We start from the raw sequence: 27069 nt of genomic DNA on the forward strand, positions 1-27069 counted from the left end.
GGTACATTCCTAGGGGTTAAAGCAAAGAAACAGTGAAAGTACATGACCGTACAGATTGTCTCCTTTATGTCTTAAGGCAGGGCACTGTTTTCCTACAGGAGAAACACAATAGGAACAGGGATCCTTTGTTCAATTTGAAACATTGGATGAAACATAATTATTCAGTTATTGCTTCAACATCTGGCATTTCTACTGACCAAGCACATCTTAGCAAAGGCAATGTTGTCTTGTTTACCCCAGCTTTCTCTTAGCTAATCACTATTTGCTAGGCCTCTGGTCTCCAGACCAAACTCTGGACTTTGGGTCTGAAAAAGAGCTGGCACAATCCATATACCAGGTGGTTACATAAAATGCACATGGATTTTAACCCTTCAACTGGCTTTGCACACATTGGAATGGACTTTGCTTTCCATTTCATTTGCTGTTTTAAGGCCTTTTTCCATTCTACGTTTTCTCACTTTTGTGACGTATCAGTGTTGTTCGGTTATATATATATCTTTTACTTTTAAATAAAATGTTTATTTTCACTTTTGTATTTCAGTCTTTGCACGGTTCTCCTGAGTTTTATTTTAGTCCATTTCTTCCTCAGCAAATATGTGTAGCCAAGGCAAAATGTTCTGTCCTGGTGGCCACATCTACTGTAAATAGAACCCTAGCGGGTGGAAGTCACCCCTGGGCAGAGACCCAGCATCATGAGGCCTAGGTACCACCTCAGTCACATGTATGCCATCCAAATAGTGGTACCTATTCATGTTATAAATAGCACCCAAAGGCCCCAATCAGGGGCCCCCTTGTTGTAGGGGCTGCGCGCACGCACACACACACACACACAGAAAGTTCCTGCCCTGAAGAGCTTTCAGTCCAAAAAGACAAAAGGGAGATGGCATGGCTATTACCCCCATTGTACAGATGGGGAAACTGAGGCACGGAGTGAGTAAGTGACATGCCCAAGGTCACACGGGAAGTCTGTGTCAGAGCTAGGAATTCATCCTTAATCAAAGTCAACCTCTCCCTTAGGCGCTTATTCTCCCATCATCCGTTTGTCTGGGAAGGCTTCTCATTCTGCTCAGGCTTACTTCTTTCCTATCTACATACTAGCAGGTTGTTGATGCACAAACTAGTCTTTCCAGTCTGCTAGCCAAATGAATGCTTAGGTCACTAGACATACTCTAACTTTACAGCCTCTAAAAGGCTAATAGAAATGCGTCACTTTTAGATTCCTTTTGCACATAACTTTGGGGTGCTCTGCGGTGCACACAGATGCTATCTAAATGTGCAGGCACCAGACCAGAGACCTTCACAATGAAATCACTAGCGAGTAACATTTCCTGCTGGAAAAGCCAATCTCTGTCCTCCCCCCAGTCTGGTTCTGCATTGCACAGCTGAGACCAGACAAGCTTGTTAAAACTGCTGAATGATGCAGCAACGTAACCTTCCCGTGTGGCAGCTCCTAGACGTCAGGGATCTGAACAAGGGCGACGGAAGTTGCTGGGTTTGTTCTCCTGTGCAAAGGAAGCTCTTTATAGGGGATTTTTCTTCTTCTGTTTATTAAAGTTTTCTCTCCAGCACGCTCTGCCCCGGTCAAACACTAGCAAGTCCCAGCTACCCTGTGCCAGATGCCATCACTCAGAGTGTGTGGCCAACCTTCTGTGTTTATTACCATGAAAACCCAATGATGTCAATTAGGGTGAGTGAATTTGTTAAGTGGCACAGCCCTATTAATCCCCATCCTGTTCACTGTGAAGCCATTAGTCACAACTGTTGCATTTATCAGCCACTAATACACTTTGTATAACCTACATCATCTGAGCTGTAGCCAGAAAGGCTAAGGCTGTTCCTTGGTTCAGTTTCATTTCAGTACGATTAATAATAGTAAATACACGGGGCTTGTCTTCCACCTTTCCATCTAAGGAGCTCGCCTTACTCTACAAACTTTAATGAAGCCCTCTGCAAGGCAGGACTTTTATTATCCCCATTTTAGAGAAAGGTGAACTGAGACACAGAGGAGTCAAGGGCCAACATTTTCAAAGGTCTCTAATTTGGGATGCTTCAATTTTTGGATGTCCAATGTGAGACAAGAAGAGGTGGCTTTCTGGAGTTGGCAAGAAGCCCCCAATGATGTCCATTACAGGTGTAGCCTTCTGAAAAACAGGCTCTCGGAGCCAGGTGAACGGTTTGCTTTCCTAGATTCCAAGGCAGAAGGGACCATTTTTGATCATCTAGTCTGACCTCCTGCAGAGCACAGGCCAGAGACCTGCCCCCACACTAATTCCAAGATATCTTCTAAAAGACATTTGCATTGCTCTAGTGATGCAAAACAGCTGTAAACCCAACAGGCGGGTAATTCCCTACCTATCCCTTGGGGAGACTTTTGCTCCTTCCTGTGAAGTAGGTGCCCCTGGCAGTGCTGGGGACAGAATGCTGGCCCAGATCAAACACTGATCTGACTTAGTATGGTTTGCTCCTAAATTCACTAGCAGCCGTGTAAAGAAAACGTACCAGACAGACACAGAATCTGCCTGCCAACCCTCACCATGATGGGGATGCTGAAAAATCAGCGATTGAGATTTGTTGTGGGCCGGGACCATGGGCAAGTAAAAGTTTGCTGGGCTGTACTAACCAATTTCTCTCTTCTCCAGCTGGGAAGGGCAATGCATGTGTCCAGTGAAATAGCCTCATTTGGCTTTGTTCTCCTCTCCCTCTCCCGCCCTTGCCTCTCTAGATACCACCGAGGCAGTTTTCGACTTCATTCAGCGAAGCCGGAGGATGATCGTGGTGCTGAGCCCCGATTACCTGACGGAGAAGAGCATCAGCGTGTTGGAGTTCAAGCTGGGCCTCGTGTGCCAGAACGCCCTCTCCACCAAGCTCGTTGTGGTGGAGTACAGGCCGCTGCCGATCACCCATCCTGGCATTCTCCAGCTGAAGGAGTCCGTCTCCTTTGTGACATGGGCCGGGGATAAATCCAAGCCATCTGGCTCCAAGTTCTGGAAGGCCTTACGCCTCGCCCTGCCCCTAAGGAGCCTGAGCTCTGGCACGGGTTGGAACGAGAGCTGCTCCTCCCAGTCAGACCTCAGCCTGGATCCCGTCCAGAGGAGGAGGAGCAGGTTGAAAGGCCAGAGGGAACTGCCGAGCTCCAGAACAGGCGCTGCTGCTCCGAACGGGGCGGCCCCAGACCCCAGGCCAAAGACCAAGCACCGAGCCAAGCGGTTCATGCCATGTCAGTGGTGCGTGACGTACTGTGACCGTGGCGATACACTCAGGCAGAAGAGCCCAGCCGTGCCCAAGTCCAAATGGGAGACTCACCTCTGCAAGCCGGTCTCGGGCAGAAACAGACTGGAGCCCCCGGCCGCACAGCTCTGCCAGTACACCGATGTGTCCAGCAACAACGACGTCTGCCTTCTGTAGCTGAGTTCCCAGACCACAGCAGAGCCGCTGGGGATGCGAAGCGAATGGAGCAATGACGAGGGTTTTCGGGATTTCCCGGACTGGCTCCACTTCCTTCCACATGTCCTCATTATTTTCCAGCCAAATGACGGCCATGCAGGAGGGCCGGAGTGATGTTACCAAATGTTCCACTCATTGGCATTTGAGATGGGAAAGACCATCTAGTCTCAAACTGATCTAGGGACCTCAGGGGCCTCACAGGGCATTTGTGGTTGGGTTGCTAAATAGATATAAAAAGACATTCAGTCTTTCCCTTATGTTGCTTTCCCCCAACAGCAATTGCTGTAGTCGGCCCAGGGAGATGGGAGAGGGAAGAGTCCCTGTGAGGTGAATCGGAGGGGAGGTGTTGACTAAACAATCTCCTTATGAAGAGGTACAAAAGTGTGATGTGATCTCAGGCTTAACCTCAGGCTTGACCCTCCACCTTTGAGTCAATTAAAGCTTCATTACTGATTTCCTTGTGGGCAGGATCCAGCCCCAACTCCTGCCGAGGCCGGATTGGTCCTTTTCAGTGTTTCCTGTGGTGCTTTGTCATATCCTGGTTTAAAGGGACATGGTCACCGCTTTAAAAAATAACCCCAGCGACTCTGTAGGCCTTTTAGCGTGCCACTGGTTGAAGTCACCGTTAAGGTCATTGGAGCTGAAAGAGTGAAAAATAGTGTTCTCCAGACAACACTCGGGGGGTAGATTTTCAGAGGCACAGAGAGTGTGAGGTGCCCACCACTCATTGCGCTTTCGAGAGTCTTCCCCTTTGTGCACAGGCCGTTTCAGTGGTGGCCCTGTCAGGCCAGTTCCCCCGTTGGTTGGGATGGGCCTTTCACACAGCCACTAACATTTAGAGACATGGGGTGGCAAGCCCCAAAAGAGGCGAGATAAGGCCTGAAACACACTTAAAAACCCCACTGTTGAAACGTCCTAGATTTCAAATGGACTGTGTCTCGTTAAGTGATTCACGAAAGGGGTCCTTGATCACCTCCCTCGGGTCCGGCAGCAGTGTTTCCTGCTGTGCATCCTGAATTCCCTTTTCCTGTGCTTGGCTTCATCTCGACACCCATTCCCCTCCCTCCAGGGGGTTTGCAAATACTACCACCTTCACCCCCTCAGCTGTCATTTGGTGTCACACATTGAGTTCTGGAGGCCTTTCCCTGGGAATTAATCCCTCCCCCAGCTCTTTAATCGGTCTGATTGCTTGTCTGTAAGTTAAGTGTGGCTGTTATTAATTTTTCTTCTGTGTGGGGGTATGCGTTGGGAATCCACTGTAGGAAGCGTGTGGCTACCAGCCCAGAGGCTCGGTTGGGGTCAATGGACGCAGCTGCATTGACATCATTGAGTCAGTGCTGAGGGTCTGGCCTACATCTGCCTCCGATTAATAGTGCCGACCCTCCCGTCATCTCTGAAAGTCAGACAGGTGGCATTCATTTCACAGCCTCTCTCCTGTGCCAAATCTTCTACCCTTTTCTCTGTCATTGAACATAACCCCCGGGGCTTTCCCATTACGATTCATGAGGAACTAAAATACGTAGCGCACAGCTGAGGCAAACATTAGGAGGAAATGGAGAAAGAAAAACATGGTTGTGGAGGAATTCCAAATGAAACTTGAGTCTGAAATGAGCAGCCCTGTCTAGTGTGAAAATTCGAATATCCTCAAGGTCTCGCCCATCATTCCACCCACAGCAGAACTGTTTCTGTCCGTCTTTCTCCACTACTGCATGACGCCAAGTTTTACATGACTCAAGCCAGGTTCATATAAAGTCACATCAACCTTGAGTGATTAAGTAGAGGAGGAGGAGTGAGGTTGTGTGTGGCAGGAGAGCTAGTAAACGGCATAGAGCTTCGTTAAAAGGGAAGAAAACACACTAGCCTCCCCCGTCATGAGCAGCTGGATGAGTCACCTCACTGTGGGGGAGTCTCACAGACCTGAAAATACAAGCGAAGAAATCCAAATATTTTGTAATCAATCATCGCCAGGAGCCAGTTGACGATCAATCATCGCCCGGTTGGGTTATTAATTGGAGGCACAGATCAGGTTTTACCAGAGAGCTCTGTCCTTGGGTGACCATGTTGTAAAGTGGTGAGTTATGTTAAGGACAGAGCTGCCGGTCAAATGTGTTGGAGAGGGTGGTAAAATTGTGAAGGGCTGTAAAAATGGCAAATTCAGCCCTTGCTGGGACAAACTCCCATCCCGCCAGGCAGGGAGAAGGTAAAATGCTAAGGGCCAAAACCTCAGATGGGTGAAATGGGAGTGTAGCTCCACTGATTTCAGCAAAAGTGTGCCAGTTTATTCCAGCCAAAGAGCTGGCCTAATCATTGATTATTTGCTATTATAACGACTGGGAGGAGAAGCCGAGTTTTGATATGTCACAAGAATGTGGACGTTCATTTGTTGAAAATTGGCAACGCTCTGTGGCAGCTCGTGCTAATATGACTGGGATAGTTGCCTCTATCCAGTGTAGCTGCAGAGCTCCAGTGACTGAACCTTAGAATACCATTAGGTTCATTCCCGATTGTGTGTCCCTCATCTTAATCCTTTTGGGGGGAAATCACTTCAGCACAGAAGGATCCCAGCTCCCGGAGTCCTGTGATTTCTGTGGGAATCTCGGCTTTCATTTTAAAGAAAATTAGGTCTCTAGCCCTCATGCTTGTGTAGAAAAATGTAAAAACATAATGCTTAACAGCTCCAAAAGCAGAAGGCAACTAAATGAGCCCCACGTTTCTTTTTAAAAATCACATGAATTTTAAGGGTCTGCACCAGGGCTATGAATTGCATAAGGACTTGGATGGGCCCTTTGCACAGGGGTGGATTCTACCCCATGAGAATAACAGTTAAACCATTTCACACTCCATCTGCTATTGGCAGGTGCAGACCTAACAATCCAGTCATTGCGCTCCTCTTGGTAAAAATGCAGAGATATACATAGACCTTTAGCGCGGTGATGGGGGTAGAAAAGGCACTTTCAGAGCCATCCTTTTTTGACACATTTCTGGTATTAACATTAAAACTGACATTTTATAGAAACGCTTCAGTCTCGGCACAATGTTGTTGTCACGTTGGGCCTACTGTAGTATGTGGTAACACACACACACACACACACACACACACACACACACACACACACACACACAGAGCTGTCCAGTTACCACGATCAGCCACAGTGAGTAGATCTCCCTCCTCAACTTGGGATCTGTGTACAGAATCTCCTGGTACAGTAAAACATTCAGACTCCATGGAGTTTTCCCCTGTACTGAGATTGCTGGATTGAAAAGCTAATAAGTGTTTACTATACTGGAATAGATTGTTTGTTAGTTTCATCTAGACCAGTGGTTCCCAAACTTTAACAACCTGTGAACCCCTTTCACAAAAATGTCAAGTCTCGCGAACCCCCTCCTAAAAATGAATATATCCAGGGATTTTCTCCTTTACCTGAGTATAAATGATAAAAGCAGTGATCTTGGAAATACACGATTTGTTTTTATGACATGCTTATTACACATTTATTATTTATTTATCATTACAGTATTATTACATTATGAAAACGGCAACACTCTTCCAAGATCTCACTTTTGTAGCTCGTATCTCTTTGAATAAGCCTGTTATAAGACAAGGCTCCTATGTTTCATCAAGGAGTATCAGATGTGAAACAGCAGGAAGGGATTTAAGAAGCCAACTCAGAGTTCCTCCTACACAAGCAGGCAAACAACGGACATTACAACAAAGCTTAAACTTGTTCTTCATCATAATTTTAAAAACAATACTAGCTGCCTATTTCATTTTAAAAACAGCAAAAAATATCCACCTCCCTTTCCATTTCTTATAAGGAGTCTTGAAGTTTAAATCTCCTCAGTGTGATAGATGTGCTTGCTTTGATCTGCTTAGCTCTTGGAAGTCCAGGGGCTCCGGGCTGCTGGCCCCGTGCTGTCCAGGGTCCCTAGGGACAGCTCTGTCCGCCATTAGGGAATTTTTTCCCAAGAACCCCCTGTAACATTTTGTGAACCCCAGTTTGGGAACCACTGATCTAGACCAATATCTCCTGCCTCTGGCAAGGAGCAGCTGCTCATGCTTCAGAGGAAACCTTAAAGTCATAATGCACAGAGCCTTTAGTACAATATTTATACAGAGCGCTCCGGCCCCAGCTGCTGGTCAGATGATGTATTGAAGCATGAGGATTCCAAACAGAGCATGTTTCTAGGCGGGTCAGTGAAGGTGGAGGTTGGGTTGGCCCACCCCTGCTTTTTATTCTCTTCCTCCCTAGAGATCTGCTGAACTAATTGAAGCTCTGCAGTCTCCTTTCAGTTTCACTCTGCTCCTCCAACTGCAGAGGGGGAAGAGACTTCTCATGTGCAGCAGGATACAGAGACCATCGGCGGGCCAAGGCAAAGACTTTGGGGCCCTTGTTCCTGTCTGGAACACAAGCTGGGTGTTGTCAGTGCCTGAACTACACTTCAGCCATTTTAATCCTCAAGTTCCCAAATCTCACAATTGTGTTTTATAGGGAAAGCTTCAAGGAGGACACTCCAGTTAGGTTATCAAAGAGGAGATTGAGGCTGGATTACAGGCTATAAATATCTGCATGGGGAACAGACATTTGTTAACAGAGGGTTCTTCAATCTAGCAGACAAAGAGTTAATGGCTGGAAGCTGAAGTGAGACAAATACACGCTAGAAGTGTTGTAAGCAAGACAAGAAATAATTCTTCTGCTCTACTCCACACTGATACGCCTCAACTGGAGTATTGTGTCCAGTTCTGGGCGCCACATTTCAGGAAAGATGTGGACAAATTGGAGAAAGTCCAGAAAAGAGCAACAAAAACGGTCTAGAAAACATGACCTATGAGGGAAGATTTAAAAAATTGGGTTTGTTTAGTCTGGAAAAGAGAAGACTGAGAGGGGACATGATAACAGTTTTCAAGTACCTAAAAGGTTGTTACAAGGAGGAAGGAGAAGAATTGTTCTTCTTAACCTCTGAGGATAGGACAAGAAGCAATGGGCTTAAATTGCAGCAAAGGAGGGTTAGGTTGGACATCAGGAAAAACTTCCTAACTGCCAGGATGGTTGAGCACTGGAATAAATTGCCTGGGGAGGTTGTGGAATCTCCATCATTGGAGACTTTTAAGAGCAGGTTGGACAAACACCTGTCAGGGATGGGCTAGATAATACTTAGTCCTGCCTGAGTGCAGGGGACTGGGCTAGATGACCTCTCGAGGTCCCTTCCAGTTCTATGATTCTATAAATAAGATGCACATTTTAAACAGTGAGGATAATTAGCTATTGGATCAGTTTACCAAGGATTGTGGAGGATTTTTGAAAAGATCCTGGACTTGAAGCAGGAATGAATTCAGGGAAGTCCCTCTGGCCTGTATTATACCAGAGGTCAGACTAGATGATCTAGCCTTAAAATCTATAAAACCCCCTGGGACACGTGTGTGAGGCATCCTCCGCTTTTGTGTCTGTGGAGCGAGTGTCTGTTACCGTTCCACCTGTAGAGCCTGTCCCCTAAATTCAAGCTCTAGGGACTCACACTTTTAGCTCTGGAGGTCACCTGTTCAATCCCAGTATCAACTAAGATGCTGTCGTCACAAAGACATGGGATTTCTCTTAATGAACTTGGGGGCAAATTGAGAAGGGACTCCAGGGACTGACCTTCAGAAGTCTTGAGCATCCCTGCCACCCATTCGTACACTGTCAGGCCAGAGGGGGCTATCATGACCATCTCCTGTGTGCAGATATCCCCAAGCACTCTACACACTGGTGGCAAAACGCTGTACGTATAGACTGGAGACAGATTTGGGATGTGACCGAGACATACACAAAAAATCTGGAGATTTGCTTTGGCCCCATCACTTCTTATCTCTCACATTTACCCGTCAGTGAAATGCCGGCTCTTACCTATGGTACTTCTTTGGCTCCCACTCACATAGTATCTGAGCATCTCACAGCCTTTAATGTCTTTGTCCTCTCAACACCCCGAGGAGGTAGGGAAGCATGTGCCAGGCAATGTACAAACATGTGGTGAGAGACAGTCCCTGCTGTAAGAATCTCCATGATTAGTCAGTGAGATCCCAGCCACCGGGATAGTCAGTGGTTGGCTGTGGATGTCATGCTGACGGTGTGCTGGGCTAACATCGCTCTGTTCTCTCCCTGCCTTTCTTTTGCAGTCACTGGAGGGGTCAACACCCTTCAGCAGCAGCTTCATCATTTAGCAGAAGCCTGCATGGGAGCGTTGCTCTGCTGACAGCTCATTTCACCTTTCATCAGTTAATAAATGGACTCGCTTTGGAAAGTCCCTGTTATTTTCATGTCTCTGAGTCGCCACGTTTCTGGAGTACAGCAGCTGGCAGGCAGACAGCCCTGGTCCATTCTGGGCTGGAGACGTGACTCTCTGTGCCAGGCTTGAATACTAATGCGTTACAGGGTCCAGTTTGGCTCCCTCTTCCTTCAAACCCACACCTTCCAGGAACACTGCCTCCCTCCTGATCCTCCCCAGCAGTCTCCCTGTACTGCCCCTTTCCTCAATTACTGATCCAGGTCTCTTTGGCTGTAAACTCTTTGGGGCCAACCCTTTGTATAGTGCTTGGACGTTTACGGTGTTTTCTAAACAGCATAGCCCCTTCTGTAGCAGTTTTTATGCAAGGATCTCCGAACATTTTATAGGGGTTAATGCCTTCAGCCCCACAACACCCTTGTGGTGTAGGAAACACCGATATCTCCATTTTACGAGGCACAGAGAATGGCAGTGAATTGTCCAAGGTCACAGCAGAGCCAGGACTAGACCCCACGCCTCCTGACTTCCATTCCTGAGCTTGAACCACAAGGCCATCCTTCCTGTCAGCTTATGACTGGCATGGACAATAAATCACCCTTGGCACCTCTATATGCTTTGTCATCTACAGATCCCCACACTTTACAAAGGAAGGCAAATATCATTATCCCCATTTCATGGATGGGGAAACTGAGGCACAAAGAGTAGAAGTGACTCACCCAAGGACACATGGCAGGTCAAGGGCAGAGCTGGGACTAGCACCTGGAATTTCTGTTTCCTAGAGTAGTTGCTGTAGCTGCTCGAATATACTGCTAATGCAGCCTGCCTTGGTGTCCCAGGGATACAACTGTCTCTGTATCTAACCTTGCTGGTAATAACCTCATTGATCCCTTTCAATTCTCCTCCTCTGAGTCTGGTGTTTGGGCTTCCTCTTTAAATAGACTCTGACAATGCACTGGTAAAGCAGCATCTGGGGTTTCAGCTCATCAAACGTTCCAGTATTTGACCGATATCCTAGGGACATTTGGAGAGGAAAAAGCCTGGCGTGCTGACTTTAACGCACTGGGCAAGGAGGAGAGCTTTGTGCAGGGAGTGTACTCAAATGACAACGACGTGGGGGCTGCCCCGTCCTGAAACCACTAAACCCCGGATGTGTGAGCTACCTGCCACAGGGCTGGTGAGCAGTCATCACTTCTATGAGAGCAATTCAATAGATGTGAGGATCGAGGTTTTAAAGGCCTTGTGGCAATGCATTGCCAAGTCCTGCAGCACAAGCATGTGACAGTGGGATACTGCCTTCAATCCAATCCCATTGTCTGCCCCAGCTTGGTGGTAGATTTCATATTGCAGCAGCTATGTGCAGATCACTCCTGCTGTAGATGGAAACCTGGGAGCCATAGAGCAGTGGTTCTCATTTCTCACAGAGCTCTTCTAGGGGGTGCATCAACTCATCTAGACATTTGCCTAGTTCTACAACAGGCTACAGAAAAAGCACTAGCAAAGTCAGTAAAAACTAAAGTTCCATACAATGACTTGTTTGTATGGCTCTATAGACACTGAAATGTAAGTACAATATGGATATTCCAATTAATTTATTTTATAATTATATGGTAAAAATGAGAAGGTCAGCAATTTGTCAGTAACAGTGTGCCGGGACCCTTTTGTATTTTTATGTCTGGTTTTGTAAGCAAGCAGTTTTTAAGAGAGGTGAAACTTGGGGGCACGCAAGACAAATCGGACTCCTGAAAGGGGTACAGTTCTCTGGAAAGGCTGAGAACCACTGCTGTGGGGAAACAGTAAGGACGCACCTTTGAGTAGAAGCAATTTTGTGAAGTAAAACCAATAAAGAGCAATCCACACCAATACCGCAGATGGTAATACCCCTAAACTCAAACAGTGTTGGAATCCAAAACAGGATCTGCATTTGGGAATGGCCCCACTTATAACGGGTCTAGATAACTCCCAGATCAGATACCTCTGAATGTTGCAGGACTAGCATTTCAAGGAGTGAATCAGCATTTTGAAGCTTTTAATAACTAGCTTTAAAAATAGCATTGGCAGGAATTAGTATTTCCAAATGGAGTTAAATGAACATTTTTCTTCCTTTCCAGAGATAAACAGTGTCCAAGAGAAAGGCTTATGCTCCATTATGAGCTATTAGTAAATCAGGCCTCCCCCAGGCACTTCTCCTTTCCCCTGGTCTATCATATTCCTCCCTATATTGTCCTTTCTCAGTTACCCCGCTTTAGACCCCAGCCCTGTAATTAGACCCACACCCAGAGAGCCCTACTGACTTCCCAGTGAACTATGAGTAAGTGAGACACGCCCATGAAGTGATCTTACTACTAAAGTGAAAAGCAACTGCTTGAGAACCCAGCATAACCCCCTCCCCCTTCTGACCTCACAGCCTCAGGTGAGTCTCTTTATACTCTACCCAATTAGTTAGCTCGTCAATCAATTTACACTAATCAAATCAGCTGCAACCCCCCAGTGCAGCCCATCTGAAAAGTAACCAAACACCCTCAAGCCAACTGGGCTCACCAATGCTTTAGGGGATTAGGTTCCCATCTACCACAACCCAGTCCTAATGAGCCGGTTACACTACAAAGTGCATTCTTCCCTTGGGAAGTGGAAGGAGAAAATGAAGGTAATTGAAGATGGTTTTCCCCTGGGAAGTGGATCAGATTGTAACCACAGAACAGGTCCAGAGATAACGTCATGGCACATGCAGAGTAATATGTGCTTTTACAAGGATATGCAGCAGTTACGCTGCTGGTGGACTCTTTATTCCACATCACTGTAGTATCTGAGGGCCTCATGATCTTAAGTGTATGTACCCTCCCAATACCCCTGTGAGGTAAGGCAGTGCTGCTCTCTCCATTTTACAGATGGCAAACTGAGGCCTGGGGAGATACTAAGGGCCACATTTGTAAAGGTATTTAGGCACTTAATTCCCATTGGCAGATAGATGCCTAAGTCACTTTAAAAAATTGGCCCTAAGTGACATGCCCTGGGTTACCCAGGAAGTCTGTAGCAAAGCAGGGAAATGACTCATTATCTGGCATCAAGTGTCTTATCAGAGCTGGCACAATATTATTCAGAGAATCTATATTGTTTGAATACCCGTGAAATTTGCCATATAAGATTGTCCATTAATACGTTTTTCCTGCTATTCCATCAGCTGTACCCATTATGTGCCAGCACGGATGTTCATGCTTTCCATTCCTTTCAACTGATGGACCATTCTTCCCATCTGTACAAAGAGCCGGATGTTTCTGGTATGTACAGTCCTAGATTTATCTGCAGATGGGGCTGATTCACAGAGTTCATCTCCACAATTAGCTCTGCAGCAACACTTCGGCAAAGCACAGAGTGGCTCACGCTGGCTTTTTCTAGGTTAGCCCATTACAGAGAGAGGCCGGAGCTGGGGAGTTCACAGCCAGAGCTGAACTTCAGTGGTGGGCAAGGGAGCCAGGATACAAGTCTCGATTTCAGGCCCACTGGACACAGCAGCCCAGTTGTGTCCCTGAGATCTGTGACATCTACAACTCAGGGGCTTTCTGAGGCTGCTCTTGGTGGTGGTGATTAGAAGGCAGGATGTTGTGGGACCAGTTGGCACACCCATCCCCTAGTCCAGGGACCTGCCGAAGTCATGCCCAGAAGCACAAAGGCCAGGATCGTTGTGAGCTCGTGGTCTGGCAGTAAGGGCTGCATCCTTCTTGCCAGATGCAGATGGCAGACAGCGTTTCTGGCAGCTGTAGCTACTCAGGTGTCTTAAGACCAGACTCTAAAACTCCCAGACTTACTGTTTGGAGTCAGACGCCCCTCAGTGCTGGGTGATGCTAAGGTGGTGGCTAGCTCTCCAGAATGGTGTCCTCTTCCCAACAACCACCCCTCCGGCTTGCTCAAGTTTGGTTTCCAGCCTTTCATCCAGTTGCTGACCGTGGCCAAGCTCTGAGATCAGTGGGTGATGGAGCTGCATGTGGTATAAAGCGGAGTGTCATCCATGTATTGTTAGCGTTACAGTTAGTGACGTCTCATGGTGTCCTCCACTAGCTTCATCCAGATGGGGGATAGACTAGAGCAGGGGGAGGCAACCTATGGCACGCGTGCCAAAGGCAGCACGCGAGCTGATTTTCAGTGACACTCACACTGCCTGGGTCCTGGCCACCGGTCTGGGGGGGCTCTGTATTTTAATTTAATTTTAAATGAAGCTTCTTAACCATTTTAAAAGCCTTATTTACTTTACATACAACAATAGTTTAGTTCTATATTATAGACTTATAGAAAGAGACCTTCTAAAAAGGTTAAAATGTATGACTGGCACGCGAAACTTTAAATCAGAGTGACTAAATGAAGACTCGGCACACCACTTCTGAAACGTTGCCGACCCCTGGATTAGAGCCTTGGGACTCCACAGGTGAGAAGGCTAGTGGCAGAGGCGAAGTTGCATGTCCCTGCTCACTCTCAATGCAGCCCAGAAGGAAGGATTTCAGCCAAACCTCTGCTTTCCCATTAACCTTTGCTACATTTAGAAACTAGACAAATTCAGACTGGAAACAAGCCGTACATTTTTAACCGTGAAGGTAATTAACCATTAGAACAACTTACCCAGGGTTGTGGTGGATACTCCATCGCCGACAGTTTTAAAATCAGGATGGGATATTTTTCGAAAAGACCTGCTCTAGGAATTATTTTGCGGAAGGTCTATGCAGGAGATCAGACTAGATGATCACAGGGATCCCTTCTGGCCTGGGAATCGCTGAGTCTTCCAGGTGGGACAATGATTGACTGTGATCTACAGTGTTGAATGCTGCAGATATCTACTAATATGAGACCAGTTCGACACTACAAAGTTCAGCCAGCACAGTTGTGTCTGGTACGGGTGTGAAAAAATCCACCCCCCCCCCCCCCGGCGACATAGCCAGCAGAACTCCCAGCATAGACACAGCTGTGTTCAGAGAAGAGGGCTTTCGTTGGCGTAGCGAACGTTCAGGTTGGTGGTGGTACCATCTCGGCTGAAGAACTCCTTCTGTCTGCGTATGCTGTATCTATACGAGGGGGTTATGCTGGGATAGGCTCTGTAGCGTACACATGGCCTGAGATTAGACAGTGTCCCTGTATTAACCGGCAAGAAGAGGTCACCCTCAGTGAAAATGCCAGTAGCGGTGAAAGTCTTGTTTCTCATCAAACATGTAGCAGTTTCCCCCGGAGAGGTGTCCATGCCTGGCCAGCAGGGGACACCATGGGGGCATTGGCGGAGCTCAGTCGTAAGGGCAGAGGCTTTCACAGGTCCCGCCATGCAATATCTCCTTGCCGACCATTTCTCCTTGCCCCACCCATTCAGCAGCACCAGCCTCACGCTCAGTTTCTAAAAGAAAACAACACACCTTGTTATCCTGCTAAAGCCACACTTCTTAAAGGGTTCATTTGTTTTGGACACGTTTTCTGGGCCGTGGCCCCTTTCCGTTACGTTAACATTCATGCTGGGAGTCTCATGATATTCCCTCTACACGCAGGGCAGGCATGCTGTCCAAGCCCCCCTGCTCATCCCCCACACACACACTTCAAACCTGACCAGTGCATCTCAAGAGAGTGGAAACTATTTGTTAAATATATTTGCCCAGAAAGTATTTATAGCTTGTTCCTAATCAGCTGTAGGGAAGCCACCACTCCACACTGCACAAAGACGTCCTTGTCCGAAGAACTAAGCAATGGGCTTCGGCATGACCATTCATTTCCTCAGTGACCCTGGTGACCGTGGACCGAAATGGCCAGCAATCCGTAGCCTGGACCCTTTGACCATTACAGGCCATCAAACAGGAGTGACAGAGTTAAGGGTTGGGTTCTGTCTCCTCAAAGTGTTGTCAGACAGGTGTAGAAAATACTGACCCATAACTCCATGGCATGACATTGTCCTATCATGGAGTCAGGATATAGGCAAAGCAGGTCTCCCCAACACAAATTCAGTTCAGGATTCATTTGTCTAATGTTCCTCAGATTTAACTTCCAAGTCATGTGTGAGAACCTCTGAAAACTCAGGGCTGTCCTACAGTATGGTGGTAACCTCACAGTGTGAGCACCCACTCTCCTCGCTAGCCCCAGAACTGAGATGGGGTCACAAACACCCTGATGCCAGGAGGTGTAGATTCAGGAGTTCAGTCCAAGGGGATTCAGCTCATACTACAACTATTTCCAAATTCCTTCTCTGTATCTAGGTTTGGATTTCAAGCACCAACCTCCCTCCAAGTTCATAGCTGTTGAGATCCAGGTCTTAGATAATTTTTGTCTAAAATATTTTGGTTTTGAGGTTTTTGGTTTTCTGAGGGGGGGGAAAAAAACCCAGAAATTTTCCATTGAACTTTTCTACAAAAAAAAAAAAAAATTTCTCCCCATTTTTGTTGATTTTTTCCATGGAGAAAGCCCCTGTTTTCTGACCAGCTCCTATTCAAGACACTGTCTTTACATAAGAATGGCCATATTGGGTCAGACCAAAGGTCCATCTAGCCCAGTATCCTGTCTGCTGACAGTGACCAGTGCCAGGTGCCCCAGAGGGAATGAACAGAACAGGGAATCATCAAGTGATCCATCCCCTGTCGCCCATTCCTAACTTCTGGCAAAAAAGGAACATTTTTATGATTTGAAGGGAATATTTGCAGGAAGCAAATTAGAGGAGGCTAAGGGTACATCTACCCCCCAAAAACCCCAAACAAAACTCCAGTGCCAGTGAGTCTCAGATCCTGGGTCAACTGACTCGGGCTCGAGCTCCGAGGCTCCAAATAGCAGTGTAGATATTCCCACTTAGGCTGCTCTGAAACCCGGTGAGTTGGGAGAGTCTGAGAAAACGTGTGTTTCTATTGACATTTTCTGTTTTTTTTTTCAATTAAAACCAACATCTATCAAAACCCAGAAAGTTTTCCTGCAAGTGTAACAAAAGCTGAAATAAATGTGTGCACAATTTTTTTAAAAATAAAAACAAAATATCCTGTTCTTTAGAAATGTTTCATGGAAAACACGTCCTGGTTTTTACCACTATCGAATTGCCGCTAATCCCCCCTCCTTCTCTGCCACGGCTCTTTGCTCAGCACTGTTATTTTTTCCTGCCCAAGGCTCCTCCAATGGTTTCCGACAGACCATCCATTGAGCTCATATTCTGATGAATTGACAATTGATTCAAGAAGGTTCCAGGGCAACATGTTTTTGGAAAGGAATGTGGTGAGGCTATTTTTGCTTCCATTTTTCATCCATTCCTTGCCCTCAAAATAGTCCCATCACAGTTCCGGCACACGTGCAGGCTAGAAATAGAGGGAATTTTCCTTTCCAGTGCACCCAGAGATTCCTTTCCCCATTAAGGGTGTCTGTTCTAAACTTTTCAGAATAGCATCGCTCTCCCCCACTAACTACCACATCCCTCCTGCGCAGAACTAATGACCTATGTGCATAGGGAGACACTTATCCAGAGATGGGCCAAAAAAAGATCAGAACAGACTGGCTGCTTCAGGACTTTCAGCCTGATATAGCAAATAGCTAATTTTTTTTTTTATTATTGACCAGAGCAGATTGCTCAGAATTTCCCTGTCTTCTGTTTAATGACCACAAGAGGGCAAAGCAGGTCGCTGTATGATGATTGTATAGCCAGGAGGTAGCTCACCCAAGAGGCCTGCTGTCCTTGGGTCACAAGGCTCTTAGCTGGAGCCTTTTCTGCAGTATCCTGCAGGATGAAGCAGGTCTGGCTGCTGAGTGGGGCTTGCTGGATAATAGCAGCGCGGTTGGCAGATGCACAATAGCACCCAGAGGATTACCTAGGTTTACTTTTTCTGGAGGAGTTTGAATTTCACCCAGAGGCAGCCATTGTCCAATGTTTCCTGTTTCTGGGGCACAGTGTCACCATGCCGTCTTGGGTCCTGTTTCTCCTCTTACAGCATAAGTCAGGAGTAGCTCCACTGAAGCCAACGAGGCCAAGGCGGTGTTAAACTTTACCTGCCCTGGAGGAGTGAATCGCAGACGCACGGTGTCCCTGGGAGTGAAAAGAAACTCCTTTCTGTACATGCTGTTCCTACAAAATATCAGTGCCGTACAAGAAACCACAGCTAAGCACTGAGAAGCCAGAAAATGGCCAAGTAAAGGGTGCCCGTGCAACCTTAACTCTGCCCCCTTGTGAATCTGCACCACAAGACACTTCTTTAGTAAGAATTAAGCTGCTCCTCACTTCAATGAGCACTACAATATGGCCTGGTGTGCAAGCCCCGGCTCCCAGAGCTTTCTGGCTCCTGACTCCTCAACCCTGGGAGCCCCAGATCCCAAGCTCCCGGGCAGCTTGCTAGGTGGGCTGCCATACAGCCAGGGCTCCCCGGGAGTTCAGGCTCCCAGGGGAACTTGACAGCCCAGGAAGCTTATTTTGGTTTGGAAACATTCTTGCCGCGGGGGTTTTCAAAACAAAATATGGCCGATTTCCAGGTCCACGAAAAATGCTGAATTTGGGGATTTAATTTCAGTGGTGTGGGAACAATTTTTATAGCGGGGGTATAAGGTTTCTGCCTTATATACAAGGAAGAAACCATGTATGTGGGTTATTAAACCAGGGAGTACGGCAACACCCCCAGCACCAGCACCAATGCTTAATTTCCCCAAATTCAACATTCTTCCGTGGACTTGGAGATCTGTCTCGCAGCCAGCTCTCCTACTGCGTATTAAGTACCAGGGGTTGACACAGTTCCCAGCACTCCACACTCAGCTCCCTTCAGCTTGCAAACACTTGGAGTGGAAATCACCTGGTATCAGCCCGTGGCAGGAGAAGTGCAAACAGAGAGTTGGCTGGAACACTTGGGTGCCAAGAGCAGCCGAGCCAAGGAGGAGAGGGGGGCTTGCAGCATCTGCCTTTCAGGAGCGTCAGCTGGTATTCTTCTGCCCAGCAAGGACCCTGCAGACACAAGGGCTCTATCCCTGAAACGGACAGTCAGCCCAGAAATGGCACCCTCCGAAGGTCAGTCCCTTGCACAGGTGAGCCGGAGCCAAAGTCAATACTGCCCGTGCATGGCCCTGCTCCCAAGGAACTGTTATGGTTCCTGAGGTTGTGTAACTGCTCTGTACAAATCCATCTAGTGGAGACATTCGTTATCCTGCTTACGGCCACACCGGACCGCGTAACGAATGTGGTGCAGACAACAGGCAGGGTCAGATCCTCAGCTGGTGTTCATTGGCGTAGCAGAAGGGCCAGGACACTGAAATCAGTGGAGCTGTAACAACACCCACAGACCCCCAATTGTCAGTGGCCAGGATTGAACCTGGGACCTCTGAAGTTTAGTGCAGGAGCTTCTACTGCATGAGCTAAAAGCCACCTGGCGCTTAGCCACGGCTGTAGTAGTCTCATCGATCTCTAGCAGGGCTAGGTGCCACTAGAGGGGGGCCCAGCGCCACACCACGCAGGCCTGGATTACACTACGCTGACTGACACCAGCTGAGGCTCCCCCCCAATTACTGTATTACGGAGAGGCAGGGGGCGCCTCATAGTTAAGACTTCAGCCAGTTTCTCTCCACCTTCGGTATTTATCTGGCCCCCTGCCCCACACCCTGAGCCCCTCACACCCGTTAGTGTATTTATCCTAGGGTGACCAGACAGCAAGTGTGAAAAATCGGGACGGGGGTAGGGGGTAATAGGAGCCTATATAAGAAAAAGACCCAAAAATTGGGACTGTCCCTATAAAATCGGGACATCTGGTCACCCTAATTTATCCGCACAGCCCCCCTGTGAGGCGGGGCATTAGACCAAGGGGTGACTGAGGCCCAGTACCTCAAAGAGGCTAAGGCCCTGATCCGGGCAGGAAATCAATGGACGTCAGGCACTGAAAGGCCTTGAAGGATCGGGGCCTACGTGACTCGTCCCACAGGACGTCTGGGGAGCAAGGAACTGAAAAATGATACAACTTAACGTGAGCTTCCCCCTCACTGACCTGCAGAAACAGGCCAGCAAATCGCCTGGTGACTGAGAGTGAAAGGGAGGGTGGCTTTGCAAGGCTTCGGGAGAACGAGGTGAATGGTTTGTGACTGGCAGGTCTTTACGAACGGCTGCTGCTCGGCACTGGGAACTCGCAATGTCTCAGTCTCCCTCCTGCCTCCACCTCGTTAAATCGCCTTGGAAATGCACGGACAGCCGGAGCTGAGGGAAACAAGCGGTCAATAAGCAAAGTTGTGGAGAACTTGGGGACTGATCCTCTTCTTGTGCATTTCAACGGGAATTAACCTGCCCCCATTAATGGCAGTGGGAGAACTTACCGCATTTGCCTTGGATTTAATTGGGAGCAGGATAAAGAACTCTGGCTGCAATGTTTAGGTTTGTTTGTTTAAAATTAAGCACCACAATCCATATGCTGATTTTCAGAAGCACTGAGCAGCCATTAAGCCCAATGGGAATGTCAGGAGATGACAAGTAACCTTTTTTTTAAGCCTTGCTTTCCAAACACGGATTAGTTTACAAGGTAATGAAGCAGCCCTAGAGGCCTGGACACCTTTGGCTATTGGTAAATTGTATGCAGAGACTCTCACTTCTAGATCTAGCGTGAGACGTTAGTTGACGGACAGTTGCGATCATGTGTTCAGTGGCCTGCTATGATCTCAAGAGCCCCTTCCTAGTGGCCAGCTATGCACATCACAGAGGACACTAACTGTTCCCTTTGCTACCAGTCTCATGAGATACACTAAGGACCAAATGGACATAACAGCTCAACTTCCAGAACAGAGTTGAAGCACGTTAGCTGTGTGGCATGGGAGAACCAGCTTGTACCATCCCTGTTCATGCGCCACCTGTTCTGTGCATACGCTGCAGAGTTCTTTCCCCATCATGCTGAATCCTTTCTCCAACACTGAGTTCATTGAACCCATTTGTAGCAAATCAGGAGAATCTTAGAGAGCTTTTTAATGTCTGGAAATTAAGCCCATGGTGGGCAGCATGAACGGACGCCACCTGACCCTACACAGGTTCCATTGGTCCCAGGAACAAACCCTCGGCAGGTCTGAAGGATCAGATAGCATCGTACAATGAACTCCCTCTTTTTGAAACATTCAATGATAAATGTTTAAACAGCTGCAATTATAAGGTTCAGGGAGGGAAAGTGAAAAGGCATTGTCTTGCATTAGAGCCACAACTGGAACGGGGCCAGAGGTGAGGAGTTTGTGGGTGACCTGTGTACATTTTCATTCATTTTGCTGAATCCCCTGCATGGCGTAACTTTCTCCGTGGGAGATTTAGCCAAGCAGTCAAAAGAAAAGAAAGAAATGTGGACAAACCAGCTTCCGTGATTTATTGCCGAGGGAGATTGTTCTCGTTGGGCACGAGCTAAGTATTTCCTACTTCAGCTGAGGGAGAAGGAAGGTGCTGGATGGCATGCTTTGCCAAGACACAGATCTCTATTCTTCACGGTGTCTTGTACATTTAGGATAAATGCGTGCAGGAACTGATCTTACCATCCACTTAATTACTGGTTTAAAAAAACGTCTTTTCTAAGGTCAAGTGAGATTAGCAAAAGGAGCCAGAGTTCCTTCCCCTGATTAAATAGCGGGGGAAGTTTCTTAAATAAACTTCTTAAGTGGAGTTAAGGCTGATGAAAGTTGAGGTCCCAACAGCCAGTGGGTTGGTCCACACTGCTTTGTAAACCTAGGTTTACCATTGCATGTCTCACAGCTGTGCTAACGCATCCATACTGCTACACAGACCTTCTGATTCAGCTCTGCTGCTTAACCTGCGTCCGCACTGCAAAATGACAGGGCTTGGACCTCAGTCTCGGTGCGACTTGGGCTCTGACCCACCCCATTCGCAGGGTCCTTGGACCCAGGTTCCTGAGAGCTTGCAGATCTGAGCAAGACTGATTTAGGTAGGGAGGGATAGCTCAATGGTTTGAGCATTCGCATGCTAAACCCAGGGTTGTGGCTTAATCCTTGAGGGGGCCACTTAGGGATCTGGGGCAAAATCAGTACCTGGTCCTGCTAGTGAAGGCAGGGGGCTGGACTGAATGACCTTTCAGGGTCCCTTCTAGCTCTATGAGATATTCTCTATCCCCTTTTTAATGATCCCTAACATCCTGTTTGCCTTTTGACCGCCTCTGCACACTTCATGGACATCTTCAGAGAACTATCCATGATGACTCCAAGATCTTTTTCCTGACTTGTTGTAGCTATATTAACCCCTTTCATATTGTATGTATAGTTGGGGTTATTTTTTCCAATGTGCATTACTTTACATTTATCCACATTAAATTTCATTTGCCATTTTGTTGCCCAATCACTTAGTTTTGTGAGATCTTTTTGAAGTTTGTCACAGTCTGCTTTGGTCTTAACTATCTTGAGCAGTTTAGTATCATCTGCAAACTTTGCCACCTCACTGTTTACCCCTTTCTCCAGATCATTTATAAATAAGTTGAATAGGATCGGTCCGAGGACTGACCCTTGTGGAACACCACTAGTTACCCTTCTCCATTCTGAGAATTTACCATTAATTCCTACCCTTTGTTCCCGGTCTTTTAACCAGTTCTCAATCCATGAAAGGACCTTCCCTTTTATCCTATGACAGCTTAATTTACATAAGAGCCTTTGGTGAGGGACCTTGTCAAAGGCTTTCTGGAAATCTAAGTAGACTATGTCCACTGGATCCCCCTTGTTCACATGTTTGTTGACCCTTTCAAAGAACTCTAATAGATTAGTAAGACATGATTTCCCTTTACAGAAACCATGTTGACTATTGCTTAACAGTTTATGTTTTTCTATGTGTCTGACAATTTTATTCTTAACTATTGTTTCGACTAATTTGCCTGATACCGACGTTAGACTTACCGGTCTGTAATTGCCGGGATCACCTCTAGAGCCCTTTTTAAATATTGGTGTTACATTAGCTAACTTCCAGTCATTGGGTACAGAAGCCGATTTAAAGGACAGGTTACAAACCTTAGCTAATAGTTCTGCAACTTCACATTTGAGTTCTTTCAGAACTCTTGGGTGAATGCCATCTGGTCCCGGTGACTTGTTAATGTTAAGTTTATCAATTAATTCCAAAACCTCCTCTCGTGACACTTCAATCCGTGACAGTTCCTCAGATTTGTCACCTACAAAAGCCAGCTCAGGTTTGAGAATCTCCCTAACATCCTCAGTCGTGAAGACTGAAGCAAAGAATCCATTTAGTTTCTCGGCAATGACTTTATCATCTTTAAGCGCTCCTTTTGTATCTCGATCATCAAGGGGCCCCACTGGTTGTTTAGCAGGCTTCCTGCTTCTGATGTACTTAAAAAACATTTTGTTATTACCTTTGGAGTTTTTGGCTAGCCGTTCTTCAAACTCCTCTTTGGCTTTTCTTATTACATTCTTGCACTTAATTTGGCAGCGTTTATGCTCCTTTCTGTTTGTCTCACTAGGATTTGACTTCCACTTTTTAAAGGAAGTCTTTTTATCTCTCATTGCTTCTTTTACATGGTTGTTAAGCCACGGTGGCTCTTTTTTAGTTTTTTTACTGTGTTTCTTAATTTGGGGTATACATTGAAGTTGGGCCTCTATTATGGTGTCTTTAAAAAGCGCCCATGCAGCTTGCAGGGATTTCACTTTAGTCACTGTACTTTTTAACTTCTGTTTAACTAACCCCCTCAGTTTTGCATAGTTCCTCCTTTTGAAATTAAATGCCACAGTGTTGGGCTGTTGAGATGTTCTTCCCACCACAGGGATGTTGAATGCTATTGTATTATGGTCACTATTTCCAAGCGGTCCTGTTATAGTTACCTCTTGGACCAGCTCCTGCGCTCCACTCAGGACTAAATCTAGAGTTGCCTCTCCCCTTGTGGGTTCCCCTACCAGCTGCTCCATGAAGCAGTCATTTAAAGTATCGAGAAATTTTATCTCTGCATTTCGTCCTGAAGTGAAATGTTCCCAGTCAATATGGGGATAATTGAAATCCTCCACTATTATTGGATTCTTAATTTGGATAGCCTCTCATATTTCCCTTAGCATTTCATCATCACTATCACTGTCCTGGTCAGGTGGTCTATAATAGATTCCTAATGTTATATCCTTATTAGAGCATGAAATTTCTATCCATAGAGATTCTATGGAACATGTGGATTCACTTAAGATTTTTACTTCATTTGATTGTACATTTTCTTTCACATATAGTGCCACTCCCTCCCCCCTCGCACGACCTGTTCTGTCCTTCCGATATATTGTGTACCCCGGAATGATTGTGTCCCATTGTTTGCTCTCAGTCCACCAGGTTTCTGTGATGCCTATTATATCAATATCCTCCTTTATCACAAGGCACTCTAGTTCACCCATCTTATTATTTAGACTTCTAGCATTTGTGTACAAGCACTTTAAAAACTTGTCACTGTTTATTTGTCTGCCCTTTTCTATGTGTCAGATTCTTTTTTATGTGAATGTTTCTCATCTGATCTGGCCCTTACATTATCCTCCTCCATCCTCTGCTCCTGACTAGAACCTGGAGATTCTCTATCATTAGACTCTCCCCTAAGAGACGTCTCTGTCCGAGCCACATGCTCCTCTGCAGCAGTCGGCTTTCTCCCATCTCCTAGTTTAAAAACTGCTCTACAACCTTTTTAATGTTTAGTGCCAGCAGTCTGGTTCCACTCTGGTTTAGGTGGAGCCCATCTCTCCTGTATAGGCTCCCCCCATCCCAAAAGTTTCCCCAGTTCCTAATGAATCTAAACCCCTCCTCTCTACACCATCGTCTCATCCACGCATTGAGACTCTGAAGCTCTGCCTGCCTACCTGGCCCTGCGCGTGGAACTGGGAGCATTTCCTAGAATGCCGCCATAGAGGTCCTGGATTTCAGTCTCTTCCCTAGCAGCCTAAATTTGGCCTCCAGGACATCTCTCCTACCCTTCCCTATGTCATTGGTACCTACATGTACCACAACCACCGGCTCCTCCCCAGCACTACACATAAGTCTGTCTAGATGCCTCCAGAGATCCGCAACCTTCACATCAGGCAGGCAAGTCACCATGAGTTTCTCCCGGTCATCACAAACCCAGCTATCTACGTTTCTAATGATCGAATCTCCCATTACTAACACCTGCCTTTTCCTAGCAACTGGAGTTCCCTCCCCCGGAGAGGTAACCTCAGTGCGAGAGGCAACCCCAGCACCGTCTGGAAGGAGGGTCCCAACTATGGGAAGGTTTCCCTCTGCTCCCGTTGACTGCTCTGCTTCCCTGGGCCTTTCATCCTCCTCAACAGCGCAGGAGCTGTCTGACCGGAGGTGGGACAATTCTACTGTGTCCCAGAAAGCCTCATCAACATACCTCTCTGCCTCCCTTAGCTCCTCCAGTTCCGCCACCCTGGCCTCCAAAGTCCGTACGTGGTCTCTGAGGGTCAGGAGCTCCTTGCACCGAATGCACACATACGCCACCCGCCCACAGGGCAGGTAATCATACATGCTGCACTCAGTGCAATAAACTGGATAGCCCCCACTCTGCAGCTGGGCTTCTGCCTGCATTGTCTCCTCGTTAATGAAAGGGTTGTTTAAGCAAGAGGTTTTGAATGTAGTTTGGTTTATAGGTTTTAAGGGGAATAAAGGGACCCCCGCTCCCTTCCCAACTCCCTTGCGAAACTCTCAGTTAGCAGCCCCTGGTCGCAAAAGCTCCCTGGTCGCTTGTGCGCTGCTTTATAAAGCCCTGGCCTGTGTGAATGCCCCGCCCACTGATTAAGGCTCAGCCAATTACCAGAGGCTTCTAGCTTTCAGACCTTCCTTTGAAGCTCACATTGCAATCAAACGAGTCATCTCACTAACAGTAGGATCAGGCTCTAATTGCCCTAGATGACATTAGAATAATGCCTAGCTCTTTTCATGAGTTAATCTCAAAATACTTTACAAAGGAGGTCAGTATCATCAGCCCCATTTTACAGATGGGGAAAATTGAGGCACAGAGCAGTGACATGACCTGCCTAAGGTCACCCAGCAGCAGAGTCAGGAATTAAATTGAGGTTTTCTGAGTCCTAATCCATCATACTAGCCACTAGGCCACACTATAGCACAGTCACATGAAGCCTTTTGTGCTAAATACAAGGATCTGTTCCAGCTCTTGGTCATTGGAGATTTTTGTCCCCGCATTTGATTGCAGAGCGCCACAAAGGCTTCTAAAAGCGCAAGGCCTGTTTTCTCTTCTCTGCTGTCAGTAAACTGCTGAGTTACCAAACCAGGCCATTGTCGCTGTGTTCCAGCCACGCTGTAGTTCTCTTCTTTCCAATGTCACCTTTTTCAGTGGACAGTATACCCTCTGAGCCCCTCGCCGTGACAGCACATGGAGTTGGTGACCCAGCGTCCCCTCAGAGGTGTAATTCAGCACAAGGCATTCCATCACTTCCCATGACAGGGGAGCTTTCGTCTTCATTTAACCCGTGGCCTGGCAACCAGCTGAACAACACGCGAATGCAGACCCGCATATCTGTTCAACGCCGCCTACGCCCCTCGCCTCCCACAGCCATGCCAGGTTACTGTAATTAAATCCTCTCCTTCACTTGTCAGATCTGCCTCAGGTACAGTAATTATCGCTTTACGGCGACACACAAGGTGCAAGATGACTGAGCCTGAAATGTCAAAAGGAGGATTAAGTGTTCTTTACCATTACACCAGGGATGCCAAATCTGTGTGCAGTGACCCCAAACCTTAGCCTAAATCTACATCGCTTTGCTTTAAGTTACTAGCGCTGGTGACAAATTAATCAAGTAAAATCAACTGAGACTGTTTCCTTAGGGTGGGAAAGAAAAGAAGACCGGGAGAGGAGACATGGGGCGCAGGTGATGTAGGAGGAACAGTGTCCACATGTGGGAGGAACAAGGCCCCCTTGGGGTGGTAACTGCAATGGGCCATTTCGTTTGAGTAAAAGAAAAATAGTCAGTGGGAAGAATTGTGTCAATCTGGCTGCAAGGTTCCACAGTGATCTTCTCTGCAGGATTTTTGATTCATGCCATGTCCCGTTATGATCTTTTTCATTGTTGTGGTTACATGGGGGTATTATTTCCCCACAACCTACATAGGGTTGTTGGACCAGACTGTGGCATTTAGGGTCTGATACATACTGCAGCTAATGGAAAGACTTCCAGCTTAGAAAAGAGATGGCTGAGATGGGGGATATGACCGAGGTCTAGAAAATCCGGAATGGGGTTGAGAAAGTGAACGAGGAAGTGTTATTTATCCCTTCACATAACACAAAAACTTGGGGGTCACCCAATGAAATTAATAGGCAGCCAGTTTAAAACAAACATAAGGAAGTACTACTTCACATAATGCACAGTCAATCTGTGGAACTCCTTGCCAGGGGATGTTGTGAAGGCCAAGACTATAACAGGGTTCAAAAAAGAATGAGATAAGTTCATGGAGGCTAG

General features: G+C 46.9%; 1 protein-coding gene across 1 annotated transcript in view; it reads left to right on the forward strand.

Annotated features, from left to right (window-relative positions):
* Positions 1 to 3769, forward strand: part of IL1RAP (interleukin 1 receptor accessory protein) — a 64208-nt gene extending 60439 nt beyond the window's left edge. Inside the window, exon 11 of the mRNA XM_034781815.1 lies at positions 2723 to 3769. Coding sequence (XP_034637706.1) covers positions 2723 to 3405 — 683 coding nt within the window. The 3' untranslated portion in view covers positions 3406 to 3769. The remainder of the gene's footprint in view (positions 1 to 2722) is intronic.
* Positions 3770 to 27069: the final 23300 nt, after the last annotated feature.

This window comes from Trachemys scripta, chromosome 9, assembly GCF_013100865.1.
Source record: "Trachemys scripta elegans isolate TJP31775 chromosome 9, CAS_Tse_1.0, whole genome shotgun sequence".
Taxonomy (NCBI): domain Eukaryota; kingdom Metazoa; phylum Chordata; order Testudines; family Emydidae; genus Trachemys; species Trachemys scripta.